The 19,482-nt window shown below is 38.7% G+C and overlaps 1 protein-coding gene across 1 annotated transcript; it reads right to left on the reverse strand.

The window, feature by feature from the left end:
* Nucleotides 1–820: 820 nt before the first annotated feature.
* LOC123879496 (S-phase kinase-associated protein 2-like) lies at nt 821–18,908 on the reverse strand. Its single transcript, XM_045927232.1, has 13 exons — nt 18,726–18,908; nt 18,499–18,568; nt 14,278–14,358; nt 13,401–13,566; nt 12,430–12,594; nt 10,644–10,818; nt 9,695–9,824; nt 9,170–9,344; nt 7,550–7,640; nt 6,235–6,359; nt 5,138–5,297; nt 3,273–3,392; nt 821–952 (listed from the first exon to the last, which is right to left on the reverse strand). Exons 1-13 carry the CDS (start codon nt 18,791–18,793, stop codon nt 886–888), a joined length of 1,593 nt encoding a protein of 530 aa, XP_045783188.1. The 5' UTR covers nt 18,794–18,908; the 3' UTR covers nt 821–885.
* Nucleotides 18,909–19,482: the final 574 nt, after the last annotated feature.

Genomic DNA, 19,482 nt, shown 5'->3' on the forward strand with positions numbered 1-19,482 from the left:
TGAGGGTCGTAACTCCTTCCCATTAATCCTATAATGGTAGGAGTTCTCTTGAGATAATAATGCGGTGGATTCCCAGATCTTTCGGCATACAACTCAGAGCCTCGATAGCTCAACGGTTGAGGAGCGGACTGAATTCCGAAAGGTCGGCGGTTCGAACCCCACCCGTTGCACTATTGTCGTACCCACTCCTGGCACAAGCTTTACGCTTAAGAGGGCTCTGTCCGTCACTCGTTTCATACAATCGTAGTTCCAATTTCATTTGAATATTAAGCAACCAAAGTCCATGAAATTTTGCAGACATATTCTAGAAACTAATATCTATGTCTGAGAGAGCCCTGTTAATTGGAGGGGGAAAGGGGAGTAATAGCCATGATTAGCATGGCTAATATTCTTTATTAAAAAAAAATAACTCGCCTTAGAGAACGAAATTTCGACTCTTTGGTTAATTTACAGTTATTATCAGATGTCAGTGATAATATAGTGGACCCCCGGTAATCCGACAAACGTTTTGCAGGACATTGTCGGACTATTGAATTTGTCGGATTATGGAGTACCGCCTAAGACCCCCTATAATCCGGAATTTTTTACAAGAGAGTACCTTGTAATCCGACAAATTACAAATCCAATGATAACGTTCTATATGTCATAATACTCTGAAGTACAAATCATACTTCACTATGTATGTCAAATTTAGTAAATTCAATAATAATAGATATGTCGGATTACAGGGGGTGTCGGATTAGACAGGGGCCGGATTACCGGGGGTCCACTGTAACTAGAATGAATGCATAACATTAGCTAGTAATAAAACTCAGAGTTATATAAATATCATTTGATTTGTTTATCTAATGCTAACAATAAATATGTACTCTAATATATATATGTTCAGTCTCTAGTCCTCACGCCCCAAATGGATGTCCGTCGCGTGCCCACCGTTGGGCGAGCTATTGCGCTGGAACAAAATAGTATGACACATGTATAAAATCCATACTAATATTATAAACTAGCTGATGCCCGCAGCTTCGACCGCGTGGATTTAGGGTCTGAAATCCCGTGGGAACTTTTGATTGCAGCATCAGGATTGAGTAGGTTGAATCCAATTTTTTTATGAAACAATGTCACAAAGTTCCTCTATCGATCAAAAAAAAAATTACGCAAATCGGTTCAGAAATCTCGGAGATTTCGGTGTACATAGGAAGAAAAACACAACTCCTTTTTTGAAAGTCGGTTAAAAAAGTAGCCTATGTTACACCCTGGCCAATCCTCTACTTGTCAGTGAAAATCCCGTCAAAATCGGTTCAGCCGTTCTGAAGATTAGCCTTTTCAAACAGACAGACAGACAGACAGACAAAAATGTAAGCTTAGACCAAAAGGGGCGTTATAATTTAACTATTTTTATAAGTTATTAAATGTTCCTTCATATTAAGCTTGCGCGAGGACATAAGCCACAACGCGTAGAGGCTTATCAAGAGTTTTAATCTTTAAATAACCTAACTGCAATATTAATTTGACCGGGGCGCAATTGCTATTGCAACCACTCAATCAAATTGGCGACCTAAACACAAAAGTATTTAATAGTCGTTGAGTCTCGAGTCGGAGCGAGACTGGCTTAAAAACCGTCAAGCAGCCGTATTTATACAAATCGATTCAAGATGGCTGCTCGGAAGCGATCGTGTGACGTCGAATGAGTCAAATATCTGTTTTATTATTTTAAATTTTAAATAGTTTTTTTGAAAAAGCTAACAAAAATTTTAAAAACGTGTGATTCAGTGTTGGTATCTTTCAAATAACCATATGAGCTTAATATGAGGTAATTATTTCGAAATTACAGACAGACACTCCAATTTTATTTATTAGTATAGATTTGAAGCCTCGATAGCTCAACGGTTGAGCGGACTAAATTCCGAAAAGTCAAAGTCAAAGTCAAAATAATTTATTCAAAGTAGGTACGGTACACCTTTTGATGGTCGAAATTGTTAAATTTGTACGGTATAGTGGTAATAATTAATTACGTAACTTAAAACTAAAGCTACGAGGGTTCCAAACGCGCCCAAGTCTGAGAAGAGCTCACAACAAACTCAGCCGGGTATTCTATTCGGGTCGGCGGTTCAAACCCCACCCGTTGCACTATTGTCGGACCCACTAATGGCACAAGCTTTACGCTTGATTGGAGGGGAAAGGAGCGGGAAAAAAATGCGAAAGTGTGTCTGTCTGTCTTTCTGCTAGCGTTTCACGACCCAACAGTTTAACCGATTTTGATGAAATTTGGTACAGAGTTAGCTTACATCCCGGAAGATTCTTACGGGATTCCTAAAGGCCCATCCGTTTAACCGATTTGTAAGAATTTGATACAGAGGTAGTGAGAGCTTGCATCCTGGAAAGTGACATAGGCAACGTTTTACCCCGAAAAATCAAAGTTCCCCCGGGATTTTTGAAAAACCTAACCACGCGGACGAAGTCACGGACATCATCTAGTGATCTATGTTAATCAACATTTAGACGCAGTGGATGCCTTAGCATCCGTGAGCTTAGACGCACTGTATGCCGTTTCGTCAGTGGAAACTCAAGGATGTTTTAGCACCCGTGAGCATTTATACGTTGTGGATGTATGCTGTTTTTAATGGTGTTAAAACTGTTTTCAACCCCCGACCCAAAAAGAGAGGTGTTATAAGTTTGGCGTGTGTATCTGTATATCTGTGTATCTGTCTGTGGCATCGTAGCTCCTAAACTAATAAACCGATTTCAATTTAGTATTTTTTTTTTGTTTGAAAGGTGGCTTGATTGAGAGTGTTCTAAGCTATAATCCAAGAAAATCAGTTCAGCAGTTTGAAAGTTATCAGCTCTTTTCTAGTTACAATACCCGGCAGGTAATATATCGTAATATATAGGTATACATCGAACTTTAGAAAGAGATAACGATTTCGTAGCGCGTTGTCTTTGTCGTTGAAACCGACGAAACGTCACATAGGTATGAGTGACAGAGACAACGCTCTACGAAGCCGAAATCTCTTTCTAAAGTTCGATGTGCAATAATTCATGCCGGGTACTGTACTGTAACCTTCGCTTTTTTTTTTTAATTCTAATATTTTTAAAGGGCTTTTATAGGTGTCCTATATGCCAGCCCCATCGGTACAATCTAAATTAAAATTAAACTAGGTATATACCTAAAACTACAACAATTTGAGAGAATCACTTACAAATTCATACACTTTCATTAACCTTCGCTTGTCGGGAGTGTTATAAATGTTTAATTTACACATGTCTCTCCTTACCTAAACTTGTACTGGTTGATTTGTATGGCGGGCAGGGCGGCGCGCAGCGCGTTGGTGGAGGCGGTGTGCAGCATGCCCCATACTTCCAGAAATTGCAGCGATGCCATACTGCTCAGTTTGCTGCAAACAACCATACAAATATCTATACTAATAAATAAAATTGGAGTGTCTGTCTGTAATTTCGAAATAACTACCGCATATTAAGCTCATATGGTTATTTGAACGATACTATAACTGAATCACACGTTTTTAAAATTTTTGTCTGTCTGTCTGTCTGTTTGAAAAGGCTAATCTTGGGAACGGCTGAACCGATTTTGACGGGATTTTCACAGACAAGTAGAGAATTGACCAGGGAGTAACATAGGCTACTTTTTTAACCGACTTTCAAAAAGGGAGTTGTGTTTTTCTACCTATGTACACCGAAATCTCCGAGATTTCTGAACCGATTTGCGTCATTTCTTTTTTAATCGATAGAGGAACTTTGCGACATTGTTTCATAAAAAAATTGGAGTCCAACTCCTCAATCCTGATGCTGCAGGGGATCTGACCAATCCACGCGGGCGAAGCTGCGGGCATCAGCTAGTTGACTATATTCATAGAAAGAAGTTCGTATAACGCTCTCTGTTACGTAAATCATCATCATCATCATCAGCCTGTGGACGTCCACTGTTGGACATAGGCCTTCCCAAGTTACGTAAATGCGTTAGCATAATTTTTGTAAGACAAAATATTCTTCTACCAACTACCAACTGTAATATCTCACTGTCATGGGTCACGTGGTCATTTCAATCTCAATTCATATTCTTATTTTTTATTGGTTATTAGCTGATACCCGCGACTTCGTTCGCGTGGATGAAGGTTTTTTAAAATTCCCGTGGGAACTCTTTGATTTTCCGGGATAAAAAGTAGCCTATGTGCTAATCCTAGGATATTATCTATCTCCATTCCAAATTTCAGCCAAATCCGTCCAGTAGTTTTTGTGTGAAGGAGTAACAAACATAACACACACACGCACACACACACAGAAACTTTCGCCTTTATAATATTAGTAAGTGTGATACTCTATTCATAGAAAGAAGTTAGTATAACGCTCACTGGTACGTAAATGCGTTAGTATAATTTTTGTAAGACAAAATATTCTTAGTAACAAGAAAATTGGCGATCTACACAACAGGCTGACTAGACACAGTAACAGGCTTGCGACTTCTACGCTCCGCCTCAGGAAGATCCAAAAGTCATTTGTGAGAATGGGTATAATCTTTTATAACAAAATTCCGCAATCAATTTTGGACTTGCCTTTACACAAGTTTCAAAAAATCTATTAAAACTATGCTCTTTAGAAAAGCATAATATACAATCGAAGATTATGTAAATGATAAAAGAGCGTGGATTTGACCTGCAGCTCGCTCCAGCAATGCGCGGGACCACAATTACTTTTATACATGGCATAATATTGTATATCAAATCTTTGAAAAGAGCAACCGCCGAGTTTCTTGCTGGTTCTTCTCGGTAGGAAAGGCATTCCGAACCAGTGGTACATGCTCTTGACAATTCAAGGGGAAGTATTACTTACTAGCCGATGCCCGCGACTTCGCCCGCGTGGATTTAGGTTTTTTTGAAATCCCATGAGAACTCTTTGATTTTTATTTATTTATTTATTTATTTATTTGATTTTCCGGGATAAAAAGTAGGCTATGTGCTAATCCAGGGTATAATCTATCTTCATTCTAAATTTCAGCCCAATCCGTCCAGTAGTTTTTGCGTGAAGGAGTAACAAACATACACACACACATACAAACTTTCTCCTTTATAATATTAGTGTGATGATTAGCAGAGCATTATAACTAGCTAGGAGATGGACTCACGTTAAGGCGTGTGGGGGCAGAAGGTAGCAGCGGCTTAAGGCGAGGTGCTCCAGTCTACTCAGCGATAGAAGAGCAGACAGTGATGCAACTGCCAGCCGCGAGCAGTCGGACAAGTCCAGTTCTATGAGCAGCGGGCAGCGGGCAACTAGCGCTGTTACCACTGAAATAGAAAGATTACTTTATTCTTTTCCATCGATGTATATGGATGGGATATCCGTATCCGTATCAGACTCCTACAATGCTACATTTGGCCCGTAATTTTATATGGTTGTGAGGCATGGACCCTAGTGGAGGACTTGAGGGAAAAGATCGACGCCTTTGAAATGTGGACGTATCGCAGGATGCTTCACATAAGCTGGACGGCTAAGGTGTCTAACGCTGAGGATCTTGCCAGGTTGCAGAAGAAGACCGAGTTAGTTAAAACCATCAAGCAGCGAAAGATCTCGTACCTGGGCCATATTTTGCGACACGATAGGTACCGCCTGCTGCAGATAATTATGGTGGGAAAAATTGCAGGAAAAAGAGTGGTGGGAAGAAGGAAGAAGTCATGGCTACGTAACATAAGGGAGTGGACTGGCATAAAAACAGTAGGAGAACTATTCCGGCTAGCCATGGACAAGGAGAAGTTTAAAAAACTGACTGCTGACCTTCAGTAATGGAGAGGCACATAAAGAAGAAGATATGGATGGGCCCTTCGAAGATAAAAAACGCGCTCAAAAAGTCAATAGAATTTGCAAAAGTCTCTTGACTTTGTCAATGACGATGACGTAAGATTCAAGCGTATTTTTGCGGACGGAATTGTATGGGAAAGGCTAATCCATATACATCGATGTTCTTTTCTTTATTTTTGTATTACCCATGTATCCTGTTAGAGTACAGCAAAATATATATTATAATCAGAGGGCACGGCAGTGCCCCCGCCAAGACGAGCCAAACGTGGCACTACGTACCTTTTCTCGAAGCGTTTCGTCGTATTTTCGAACCCTCATAGGTTCGGTCTGGATGAGGCTAGAAAGCTGAAATGCTTGAATGAAAAGCTCTGTAGTGAGCCGGCGCGGCGGTGGGTCGGTCATGATGATGAAGCGGTGACCACTTACTGTCATCTGTGAGTGCCCGCGCGCCGCCCAGGTTGAGTCGCTGTAGATTTTGAGGCAGCATTTCGACTAGTATTCGTAGCGCCTCTTCGCTTAGGTAGCACCACGATATGTTTAGGGATTGAACACTACAAAAAAAACAATTATACACTTTACCACAACTTTTTTTCCTGTCATTATCTGCAATCAGTCGGGAGACTATAAGCAGACTTTAATACAAATGAAACTAATTAAAAAACCGGCCAAGTGCGAGTCAAACTCGCGCACCGAGGGTTCCGTACTCGGGTATTTTTCCGACATTTTGCACGATAAATCAAAAACTAATAATGCATGCTTGTGTTCGATCAATATGTCGAGCTGAAACTTTGGACAGCTGCAAACCATTGTTTAGGGAGAATAAAATTCTACCGTTACCATGTCTTTATATATACGAAGCACTGCTATTTGTAAAGAAAAACCCTAATCTATTTCCCACATTAAAAGAAAAATATCCTAATAAGAGAGGCAGGCCATATCCACAATTTAAACTCTGGGCTCCACCACAAAGGTTGGCTGTCTTTTCACACAATTCGCCATGCATGGCTGTTGCCTTGTATAACAGACTTCCAGACTGTAAAAAAAATTTGCCGCTTTTAAAATTCAAGCGAGAAATTTTTGACATGCTCAATCAGAAAAATTATTATAGTATAAAAGAATATATTAACGACAATGACATACTAAAATAACTAGATAACCCCACTATTTTAATGTATCTATAATATTGGATAATTTGACTGCGTAATTTAAAATTGAAATTGTACTGTTTGACCTTATAAACAATTAGTAACTTAAGTTTTCGATTGATTGTAAATGTTAATTTTAACTTCAACTTAAATATTTGCACACTGTCGGTGACAGTCGATTGTGTAGGGACTATACTGATTCATTGTAAACTTGTTATGTACCCACAATCTGGTAAATAAAATATTTATTATTATTATATTATTATGAAAATAAATAGAAATATGTTTTTCAAAGTGCAAGTAAAGCCCTTTCATATGAAACCCCACTTGGTATAGTTATCTTACTTTGAAAATTGAAACACATTTAAAATTTTTTAAGTGTTGTAACCACAAATTCAAGGTTTTCAGATTTATTCCTTTACTTGTGCTATAAGACCTACCTACCTGCCAAATTTCATGATTCTAGGTCAACGGGAAGTACCCTATAGGTTTCTTGACAGACATGACGGACAGACAGACAACGAAGTGATCTTATAAGGTTTCCTTTTTTCCTTTTGAGGTACGGAACCCTCAAAATAGTAATTCTATTTATTTACCCAGTACATCCTTCCAAGATGGCGGTCAATCCTTCAACGGTTATCCCTTGGGCCATTGTTAGGTTTAACACTTCTATGTTAGCGCATTTGCCTAAAACAAACATATTATTTACTAAATGATGCCCGCAGCTTCGCCCGCGTGGATTGGTCAGATCCCCTGCAGCATCACGATTGAGGAGTTGGAATCCAAATTTTTATAGAAAAATGTCGCAAAGTTCCCTTAACGATGAAAAAAAAAAATTACGCAAATCGGTTCAGAAATCTCAGATATATCAGTGTACTTAGGTAGAAAACTCCATTTTCAAAGTCGGTTAAAAAAGTAGCCTATGTTACTCCTTAGTTAATCCTCTACTTGTCTGTGAAAGTCCCGTCAAAATAGGTTTAGCCATTCCGAAGGTTAGCCCGTTCAAATAGACACAACACTTCATTTTTATTTATTATACTAGCTGATGCCCGCAGCTTCGCCCGCGTGGATTGGTCAGATCCCCTGCAGCATCAGGATTGAGGAGTTGGACTCCAAATTTTTTATGAAACAATGTCGCAAAGTTCCTTTATCGATTAAAAAAGAAATGACGCATATCGGTTCAGAAATCTCAGAGATTTCGGTGTATATAGGTAGAAAAACACAACTCCCTTTTTGAAAGTCGGTTAAAAAAGTAGCCTATGTTACACCCTGGTCAATCCTCTACTTGTCTGTGAAAGTTCCGTCAAAATCGGTTCAGCCGTTCCAAAGATTAGCCTTTTCAAACAGACAGACAGACAGACAGACAAAAATTTTAAAAACGTGTGATTCAGTTGAGGTATCGTTCAAATAACCATATGAGCTTAATATGAGGTAGTTATTTCGAAATTACAGACAGACACTCCAATTTTATTTATTAGTATAGATATATATATTATAAGTATAGATGTGCATAAAACGACCTCCCTGGCGTAGTGGTCTTATTAGTGGGAGGTCCCGGGTTTGATTCCCGGCAGGGGTTTGGAATTTTATAAATTCTAAATTTCTGGTCTTTTCTGGCGGGAGGCTTCGGCCGTGACTAGTTACCAACGTACCGGCAAAACCGTGCCGCCAACTTTAACACAATCCAGTGACAATAACCAATTTCCTTTTTTAGTGATTTTGTATTTTTCAAAACCGCAATGTATAGTGGGCCAATGCCCCACCTACGACGCGGCATTGAGTCCGAGTGGCATATTTACGTAACGCACGCATATTACACAATCGAAGATTATGTAAATGATAAAAAAGCATGGATTTGACTCGCTCCAGCAATGCGCGGGTCTGCAATTGCTTGTATAGTATAGAATATTATTGTAAATTGAACAATTGAAAAGAGCAACCGCCGAGTTTCTTGCTGGTTCTTCTCGGTAGGAACGGCATTTCGAACCAGTGGTAAATTATTTAACGATTCAAAAGCACTTGTAAAAGTTTATTTGAATAAAAATCTATTCTATTCTATTCTAACGTTCGTTGACCTCTAGCGTCAGTCAGATGTTTAATTTGCAATAAAAAAAAATCGCGTTTTTTATGTCACTTTATCAGTAATCATCAGTACTATCACCTGTCTTCATTTTTGCTAGCGTTCCGGTTACACCCTGTATATAAGAATCACTTACCAATGAGTTTCTGAGCGGCTTCGCTCAGGTTAACACTCTCGAGGCTCAGTTTTCTCACTCCTGAGCATCTTACGAGCAATTGCTCTAGTGTCTTATGGTCTATTGTGCACATGCTCAGGTCTAGAAGTTGTATCCGCGATTGTATTGGCATTGAAGTTGGGTGCCATTCGGCTATCTGAAATTAAAATACAACACATCAAATCTAAATCCTTACTTAATATTATAAATGCGAAAGTGTGTCTGTCTGTCTGTCTGCTAGTTTTTCTCAACCCAACAGCTTAAACAATTTTGATGAAATTTGGTACAGCGTTTCCATGCAAGCTATTCTGTTTATATAGTGTGTAGTGTGTGATTTGCACTAAGCAATAAGGCGGCCTTTGCACACAATTGTTTTTTCTGTTTTCTTCCTTCTGTGTTTTGTTTTCCTTTACATGTTTTTGGATGCAATAAAGACCTATCTATCTATCTATCTATCTGTCTATCTATCTATCTGTACCAACTGTACATATGGTATGTGTTACTTACCTCTGCGCTGGCAAATCTGACTACGACAGGTTTTCTATCCAGTATACTTCCTAGTGAGTCTTTGGGTAGTGCCTTATTAGCGAGATCTAAGCGTTGCCACAGCGATTCCGTACAAGCTATTCTGTACCAACTGTAAGAGAAACAAAACAAATCCAATAAGAAAGAAAACCTGTTTTTCATTAGGGTCCCGTACCTCAAAAGGAAAAACGGAACCCTTATAGGATCACTTTGTTGTCTGTCTGTCTGTCTGTCTGTCTGTCCGTCCGTCCGTCGTGTCTGTCAAGAAACCTATAGGGTACTTCCCGTTGACATAGAATCATGAAATTTGGTAGGTGGGTAGATCTTATAGCTCAAGTAAAGGAATAAATCCGAAAACCATACATTACAACGCAATGTTATGCGTTACGTCTACGCTTACGCAGCCTGTGTGAATGAGCTATTAAAGTTTAGCTATGCCCATCTGTACGTCTTACCGTTTGCATACAAGCATGCAGTGCGCTTTGGCAGCCAGCGAGTATGACTTCGTTGGAGAGCAACAATAATGTATCCGTGTCTTGCTCAATTTGCTACAATCCACTAAAGCTGACAAATCTGTATGGTGCAACATGCAGCATGCGACATGCACCATCCACCCTCCCACTGATAAACATGCACGAAAAGCCAGCCACTAAGGAAGCAATACGCACCAACCACCACGCAGAACCACCTTACAATGCCTGATTGCTGCAATTAGGCATTGTAAGGTCTACATCTCCTGAGGATGCTGCGTGTCGGGGCGAAACGTGCGTCGAGTGGTTTTGGGATTTGTGTGGTGCTGCGTGGTGGTGGTGCGTGTGGCTTGCTTGGTGGCTGGCTTTTCCCGCATGTTTATCAGTGGGAGGGCGGGCGGTACATGTCGCATGCAATTATATGCATGCAAATTAAGCTTTTGGTTCCTTGTACGTCTTACCGTTTGCATACAAGCATGCAGTGCGCCAGAGTGCGCTTCGGCAGCCAGCTCATGACGCCGAGTATGACCTCGTCGGATAGCAACGAGAATGTATCCGTGTCTTCCTGAGTCATGTCATCCTGCCTGCTATATGACTGAGCCAGCTGTACTCTTTGGTCCTCTTCTAAGCTATTACCTGGAAACAGTTCTTAGTTAATTTTTGGGGTTCCGTACCTCAAAATGAAAAACGGGACCCGTATAGGATCACTTTATTGTCTAAGGGGGTCCCGTGCGTATGTCGGCGAGCGCCGGCACAGACGGGGTCCATACTTGTATAGTTTATCTAACTTGTTACAAATAACTACAAACTTGACATTGGCTAATCTTTGTAAAGCCAGACAAGAGAGAGAAAAAAAACCAAGTTTTATTTTCTGCTTGCAATGTAATGCTTCTGTAAATATATAAGTAGTATTAAAACAGTTGTGTTTATTTATTTCTATAAACATCTTTATCTACTACTCATAGTGTAAATGCAAATTGATCCTCTTCTAAGCTATGACCTGGAAACAGTTCTTACTTAATTTTTGGGGTTCCGTACCTCAAAATGAAAAACGGAACCCGTATAGGATCACTTTATTGTCTAAGGGGGTGCCGTGCGTGTGTCGGCGAGCGCCGGCATAGACGGGGTCCATACTTGTATAGTTTATCTAACTTGTTACAAATAACTACAAACTTGACATTGGCTAATCTTTGTAAAGCCAGACAAGAGAGAGAGAAAAAAACCAAGTTTTATTTTCTGCTTGCAATGTAATGCTTCTGTAAATATATAAGTAGTATTAAAACAGTTGTGTTTATTTATTTCTATAAACATCTTTATCTACTACTCATAGTGTAAATGCAAATTGATCCTCTTCTAAGCTATGACCTGGAAACAGTTCTTACTTAATTTTTGGGGTTCCGTACCTCAAAATGAAAAACGGAACCTGTATAGGATCACTTTATTGTCCGTCTGTCAAGAAAACCTGTAGGGTACTTCCCGTTGACTTGGAATCATGAAATTTGGCGTAGGTAAATCTTGTAGCACAAGTAACGGAAAAAATCCGAAAACCGTGAATTTCTGGATACATCACAAAAAATGTGTTCATGAACAAATAATAATTTAGTATTTTCAATTTTCAAAGTAAGATAACTATACTAAGTGGGGTATCATATGAAAGGGTTTTATCCACATATTCTACAAGTGTAAATTAAAAATTTATAACACCCCCCACAAGTGAAGGTTATCGTAACTAGAAAAGAGCTGATAACTTTCAAACGGCTGAACCGATTTTCTTGGATTATAGCTAAGAACACTCTCGATAAAGCCACCTTTCAAACAAAAAAAAACTAAATTAAAATCGGTTCAATAGTTTAGGAGCTACGATGCCACAGACAGATACACAGATACACACGTCAAACTTATAACACCCCTCTTTTTGGGTTGGTGGTTAGAAACAGATTTTTATTTATTTTTATGCATTTTGTTTTTGATTTATCGTGCAAAATGTCAAAAAAATAATCGAGTACGGAACCCTCGGTGCGCGAGTCTGACTCGCACTTGGCCAGGTTTTTTTTAATAAAGAATATTAGCCATTCTAATTATGACTAATACTCCCCTTTCCCCTCCAATTAAGCGTAAAGCTTGTGCCAGGAGTGGGTACGACAATAGTGCAATGGGTGGGTTTTGAACCGCCGACCTTTCGGAATTCAGTCCGCTCCTCAACCGTTGAACTGTCGAGGCTCTTAAGGTTTTTGATATAGTACTTACGATTAAAACTATTGTCGCTTATCCGTTTCTTGCCGCTGCTCGTGCCGGCGTTTAAGCCCTTATAGTCAGCGCTCACTGACTGACCCAGAGGGGTCTCCTCGTCCACGAGGTAAGCGTGGCTTACACTCGTCTCCAGGGTCTGATCTGATGGTTGCAATGGTTTCACTAGGGACAGTTAAATATAATGAAGTACACTACAATGTAGTATTACTTAGTTCAGGGGTCTCCAAACTACGGCCCGCGGGCCAAATCCGGTCCGCCAGTGCCATCAATCCGGCCCGCGACAGCTTAAAACTAGTGTCATCAATCTGGCTTATTATTAATAATTAAATAACTAACTTATTTAAATAACTATCTTGCAAGATTTACATATCTGTGGTTTACATACATTGATATAGAATAGTTGGAATGACAGGTCACAAACACAAGTGTAAATTAAAAATTTACAACACCCCCGACAAGTGAATGTTACAGTAACTAGAAAAGAGCTGATAACTTTCAAACGGCTGAACCGATTTTCTTGGATTATAGCTAAGAACACTCTCGATCAAGCCACCTTTCAAACAAAAAAAACTAAATAAAAATCGGTTCATTAGTTCAGGAGCTACGATGCCACAGACAGATACACAGATACACACGTCAAACTTATAACACTTCTATTTTTGGGTCGGGGGTTAAAAATGACGTCGCTCAAGGCTCAAGTGGCCAGTTTTTTAAAATGAGAACAAAAGAAGACAATAATATTTATTATTTCAAAAATAAAATTTGACACCTAAGCATTGAGTCTTTTCATGATTCTAGGTCAACGGGTAGTATCTTATAGGTTTGACAGACACGACAGGAGGATAAACGGACAGACTGACAGACAACAAAGTGATCCTACAAGGATTCCGTTTTTTCTTTTAAGGTACATAACCTTAAAAAGGTCTATTGATTGGCAGTTTACACGGGAGAATGAATAAATAACTCACGTTTTTCTGAGCTCCTGGGGCTTTTGATCCTCGAAGGTCCGGGGCTGGTGCTGAACTTGCCCCGCGGGGACTTGGGGCTGTATTTGCCCCGTGGGGACATTATGATATTGTTGATATTGGGGTTGACATTCTCTAAGTCACGCTTGCGTTTTAGATTGGGTTTATGCTGTGAACAAATTGAATATTTACAGTAAATGGTGGTATGCACAGTATGCATTGGTTCAAAAATATTTTAATGATGTAACCACAAATTCATGGTTTTCAGATTTATTCCTGTACTTGTGCTATAAGACCTACCTACCTACCAAATTTCATGATTCTAGGTCAACGGGAAGTACCCTATAGGACGGACGGACGAACGGACAGACAGACAACAGAGTGATCCTATAAGGGTTCCGTTTTTCCTTTTGAGGTACAGACCCCAAAAAAACCAAAATAGCGGCCTTCGATTCGGGAGGTCGGGGGTTCTATCCCGGGCACACACCTCTAACTTATCCACTATTCCACTTGCACTACGGTGAAGGAAAACATCGTGAGATAACCTGCATACCTGAGAGTTCTCCATGTTCTCAAAGTGTGTGAAGTCTACCAATCCGCTCTGGGCCAGCTTAAAGCCTAACCCTTCTCATTCTAAGAGGAGACCTGTTCTCAGTAGTGGACCGGCGAAGGGTTGAACATGATAATGATAGAGCCTCGATAGCTCAACGGTTGAGGAGCGGACTGAATTCCGAAAGGTCGGCGGTTCAAACCCCACCTGTTGCACTATTGTCGTACCCACTCCTAGCACAAGCTTTACGCTCAATTGGAGGGGAAAGGGGAGTATTAGTCATGATTAGCATGGCTAATATTTAAAAAAAAATATGATGATGACACTTACTGCGTTATTAATAGAAGCCGCGTCACAATTAGGGTCTCCATCGTCAGGCTCCAAAAGGCTTACACCCATTTCTTGTAATACCTTTAGAAAAAAGAAACGGTTAAGTGTGAGTCGGACTCCACATGAAGGGTTCTATACCATCGTACAAGATATAACACTATTCAATTTTTTAATTTCATGGCGGCCATTTTGTAATTCTTATTATTTAATGTTGTAGGGGCAATAGAAATACGTACTTATTCTGTGAAAATTTCAACTCTCTACCTTTTACAGTTTACGAGATACAGCCCGCTGACAGACAAACGGACGGACAGACAGTGGAGTCATAGTAATAGGGTTCCATTGGCACTTTTTGAGTACCCTAAATTATAAAATGATAATACATCCATCCATAAACTAATATTATAAATGCGAAAGTGTGTCTGTCTGTCTGCTACCTCTTCACGGCCCAACAGTTTAACCGATTCTGACGGGTACAGGGTTAGCTTATATCCCGGGGACGGATCGCTACTTTTTATCCCGGAAAATCAAAGAGCTCCCACGGGATTCCTAAAAACCGATCCGCTTAACCGATTTGTACGAAATTTGGTACCGAGTTAGCTCGCGTCCATGTAATTGACATAGGCATTTTATCCCGGAAAATCATATAGTTCCCACGGGATCTTTAAAAACCTTAATCCACGCGGACGAAATCGCGGGCATCCTCTAGTACATCACACTAATATTATAAAGGAGAAAGTATGTGTTTGTGTGTGTGTGTGTGTGTGCGTGTGTGCGTGCGTGCGTGCGTGCGTGCGTGCGTGCGTGCGTGCGTGCGTGTGTGTGTGTATGTTTGTTACTCCTTCACGCAAAAACCACTGCACGGATTTGGCTGAAATTCAGAATGGAGATAGAAATTATCCTGGATTAGCACATAGGCTACTTTTCATCCCGGAAAATTAAAGAGTTCCCACGGGATTTTGAAAAACCTAAATCCACGCGGACGAAGTCGCGGGCGTCAGCTAGTTATAAATATAGCTGATATAGATAATTCAATCCACGAAGACGCGCCCCACTCTTTTCCGCAATCGCTTACAGTGCAAGTGTGCAGTGTAAACTGCAAGAATGTGAGTTCTATTCCTACGCAGCGAGTAGCAATGTGGGCACACGCACACATAGTTAAATAGCAAAAAATTTCATAATTAACTGGAAGTATGCTCTACTTTATATTTTCACCTATTTTAAAAAAAAATATATAAGACGTGATGGTACTGCATTTATTGAACTAATTGTGTTATTGGCATAGACATATAATACTCGATATTGGTTAGTAATAATATTTTAATAACAACAAATATTGTATACTAGATGATGCCCGCGACTTTGTCCGCGTGGATTTAAGTTTTTTGAAATCCCGTGGGAACTCTTTGATTTTCCGGGATAAAAAGTAGCCTATCTGCTAATCCTGGATATTATCTATCTCTATTCTAAATTTTAGCTAAATAACACACACACACACACATACAAACTCTCACCTTTATAATATTAGTGTGATGTGAAGCGTGATATTGATAATATGTATAAGTATAGGCGTCACTCAGAAAAATCAATACCTGTTTTTTTCTGAGTGACGCCTATAAGTATTTAATATAATGATTTAAATATTTTTAACGAATTATTGGAATATCCTCCCAAAACCTAGCGAAGAACACAGGAACAAAACACGAAGAGGTTATCCAAGAGTTTTATCATTTCATATCATAATTTTTTATCATTTCTATTTTTATTCAAAATTCAAAATATTTTTATTCAATTAGACTTTTATAAGTTCTTTTGAATCGTCAAAAGCATGTACCACTGGTTCGGAATGCCTTTCCTACCGAGAAGAACCAGCAAGAAACTCGGCGGTTGCTCTTTTATCACAATTCAAATCTGTTTTTTAAAATAACCTAACATAAGAAAATCCTTCAATTACACTATATATTATTACATTAAAAAATAATAATATATACAAAAAATTAAAGTAGAGCAACTTTCCGATGGATCACGATACGCAGCAAAGCAACCCAAATTAACCGTGTACACTGAGCCGTGGTCGACTCAAGACTAATGCTCGGACTGAACTCCCCGCACCCCGCGGTTTCCCCTCGCGATAAATAGTGGGGCGCGTCTTCGTGGATTGAAATATCTATACCAAGTGTATGCACTGTTCTAGATTTATTTACAAAATATGTAATAATTTAGAGGGTCAGCATAAAATATGGAGCAACACCTCTGCAATAAATTTAATGCTGAACAACATGTTTTGTTATAAAATAACAATACAAGTACATATTTTACACAGCATTCAAATATCTAAATTATCCAGACTATCCATATTAATGTTATTAATGTGAAATAGTTTGTGTCTGTCTGTCTGTCTGTTACCTTTTGAAGGCCCAACAGTTTAACCGATTTTCACAAAACTTGGTATAGAGTTAGCTAAGCTTACATTCCGGGGAAGGACACTGGTTTCTTTTTATTCCAAAAACTCAAAGAGTTCCCAAAAAACCCAAATCCACGCGGACGAAGTTGCGGGCATCACCTAATATATTATAAATAAACTAGCGACTTCGTTCGCGTGGATCAGGGAATGGGAACTCTTTGATTTTCCAGAATAAAAAGTAGTCTATGTGCTAATCCAGGGTATAATCTATCTCCATTCTAAATTTCAGCCCAATCCGTCCAGTAGTTTTTGCATGAAGGAATAACAAACATACACACACACATACACAAACTTTCGCCTTTATAATATTAGTGTGATCTGAAAGTGTGTCTATCTGTCTTCTAGCCTTTCATGGTCCACCTGCTTAACCGATTTTGACGAAATTCAGTACAGAGAAAGCTTGCTTCTCAGAAAGGGCATAGGCTACTTTTGGTCCCCAAAAATAAGTCTCCAACAGGATTTTTAAAAACCTAAGTCCACACAGACGAATTTATGAATTACTTGTGAAATTGAACGTTTGAGTGTTAGTTACTTCTTTACACCAGAACGACTAAACAGTTTTGGCTGAAGATAGATTATACCCTTGATTAAGACAAGGCTACATTCTATCTCAGAAATCCAAAAGATCTTGCAGGAATAAATTAACTAATAGGATAACATTTCACATGGATGACCTATAGTTACATCCATATAGCATACCAATTTGGCCACAAGGAATGGACAGCTTTTACCCTGAATTAGCACATAGGTTACATTTTATCCCAGAAAATCAAAGAGCTCCTCTGAGATTTATAAAACCTTAAATCGACAGACATGAAGTCTGGTTAGAAGATTAGTTATGTAGTTGTTAGATTTTAGTAAGTAATTAATAGATGGTCATCTGTTAGTTAATCCATACTAATATTATAACTGCAAAAGTGTGTCTGTCTGCTACCTTTTCACAGCCCAAGAGTTTAACAGATTTTAACAAAATTTGGTACAGAGTTAGCTTATATCCCGGGGACAGACATAGGCTAAATTTTTATCCCGGAAAATCAAAGAGTTTCCACAGGATTCCCAAAAACCCATCCACTTAACCGATTTGTATGAAAAGTACTAAGGTAGCTTGGGTCCCTGTAATTGACATAGGCAACTTTTTATCCCGGAAAATCAAACAGTTCCCACGGGATTTTTAACTTAACTCCACGCGGACGAAGTCGCAGGCATCTTCTAGTGAGTTATAAAAACTATAAAACTCCTAAGCAACTTGCAGGTTAGGTCAGTGAACTATAACTGTTTTCCAGACTTCAGTTAAAGTTTGATAACTAAATCTGCAAGTTCACAGTGTGCCACAGGAGCTTAGAACATTCTAGGCTTTGTTTAACTCTTCATTTGATCAAATAACTATCGGTAATTATATGGTATTCAGACTGACACATCCATGTTATGTTTTGACCTAAAAAATCCAACTTTTTTGGATTCAAAGGCTAGTTAATCATATTGTATAGTCTTAAATATTGTTAAAGAAAGCTTTTTAATGTAGTTTTTACAAGCCAAATACGGTATTTTCCTATAAAAATGTGACTCGAAGGTATACACATAACTACTCGATTTTGATGGTAATTCAAGCCTATATTAGAGTATTTTAGCTTCAAATAATAGCATAAGAGTTTACATTCTACATTAATATAGTCATTTATTAGTAATTTTATTGTTTTTAAGACAATTACAAGCAAAAATGTGGTGCAAAAGAGCGGGAATCGTCATCATTTACATACCTCTTTATCGGCCCTCCTATCCATTAAACTCCAACTTTTACGCGGCGAATTTTCCAAGCGCACCCTTTTCCTATATATAACACAAATAATTTCACTTATTAGCACAGTTTAAAGGCAAAAATATAACTAACATGCTTTTACCGCCTTTGACTTTGGCGCCAAGCAATCAGCTGTCACAGCCTACAGGCGGCTAAAATACAATTTTACATACAAAATATTACGATTACCGTGGATTTTCCATCACATCCAGAACTGGAGAAGGTAGATTGTCATCTTCAGTGCTGTTTGGGTCCATTTTCTTCCTTAATATTTAAGAAATTAAACTGTTTCTTTGAAAATTAACAGCAGAACGTCATCACACACTCGGCAAAATTCATCAAAAAAGCACAAAAAAGAAAAAGAGCAGAACAGACAATCTTTAAAAAGTAGAGCAAAGTCAATGTTCAAATGTTGCCATATCACTAATGCAAGTGAAAATTATGAGCAGTCTGTGGGAGTTTCAATTATTAATAAATAAATAAAAATAACCTGAACTAGCATGAAGTAAAGATGGCTTCAAACATATCAAATTCTCTTAAGTGGTGAAGAGTAAAATAAATAAATAAAAGTTTATTTAGCTCAATTACAAAATCACAAAAAAACAAGAATAAAAATAAAGATAAAATTAAACTTAAATATTAATTAAACTTAAGACTAGAAAATACTAAAACTATTGTTGTAGCTTCGCATTAGTTAAAAAGGTATCAGTAACAAGCTGTGGGGATTATGGCAACCTGCATGCCTCGTATTCATGACTCGCCTGTATCATACATCAGTTGCGGCACAGAATTATGAGCTAAGACCTATGATTTTAAATGTATACAATCTAATGTGCAAATAATGTACTTTATTTTAAAAGGGATTAGTTATTTACTAGGTATTATTAATTTGAAGTTCTAGAGAAGCTAACTTCTAGAGATTAGTTAGTTATATTGCATTGCATAT

Source organism: Maniola jurtina, chromosome 28, assembly GCF_905333055.1.
Source record: "Maniola jurtina chromosome 28, ilManJurt1.1, whole genome shotgun sequence".
Lineage (NCBI taxonomy): Eukaryota > Metazoa > Arthropoda > Insecta > Lepidoptera > Nymphalidae > Maniola > Maniola jurtina.

Coding starts and splice junctions, on each gene's coding strand:
- LOC123879496 (XM_045927232.1), bottom strand. CDS start 18,793: ATGGACCCAAACAGCACTGAAGATGACAATCTACCTTCTCCAGTTCTG. Junction 14,359..18,498: donor ATAGGAGGGCCGATAAAGAG/GTATGTAAATGA, acceptor TTTTTTCTAAAG/GTATTACAAGAAATGGGTGT. Junction 9,345..9,694: donor TCAGATTTGCCAGCGCAGAG/GTAAGTAACACA, acceptor TTTTAATTTCAG/ATAGCCGAATGGCACCCAAC.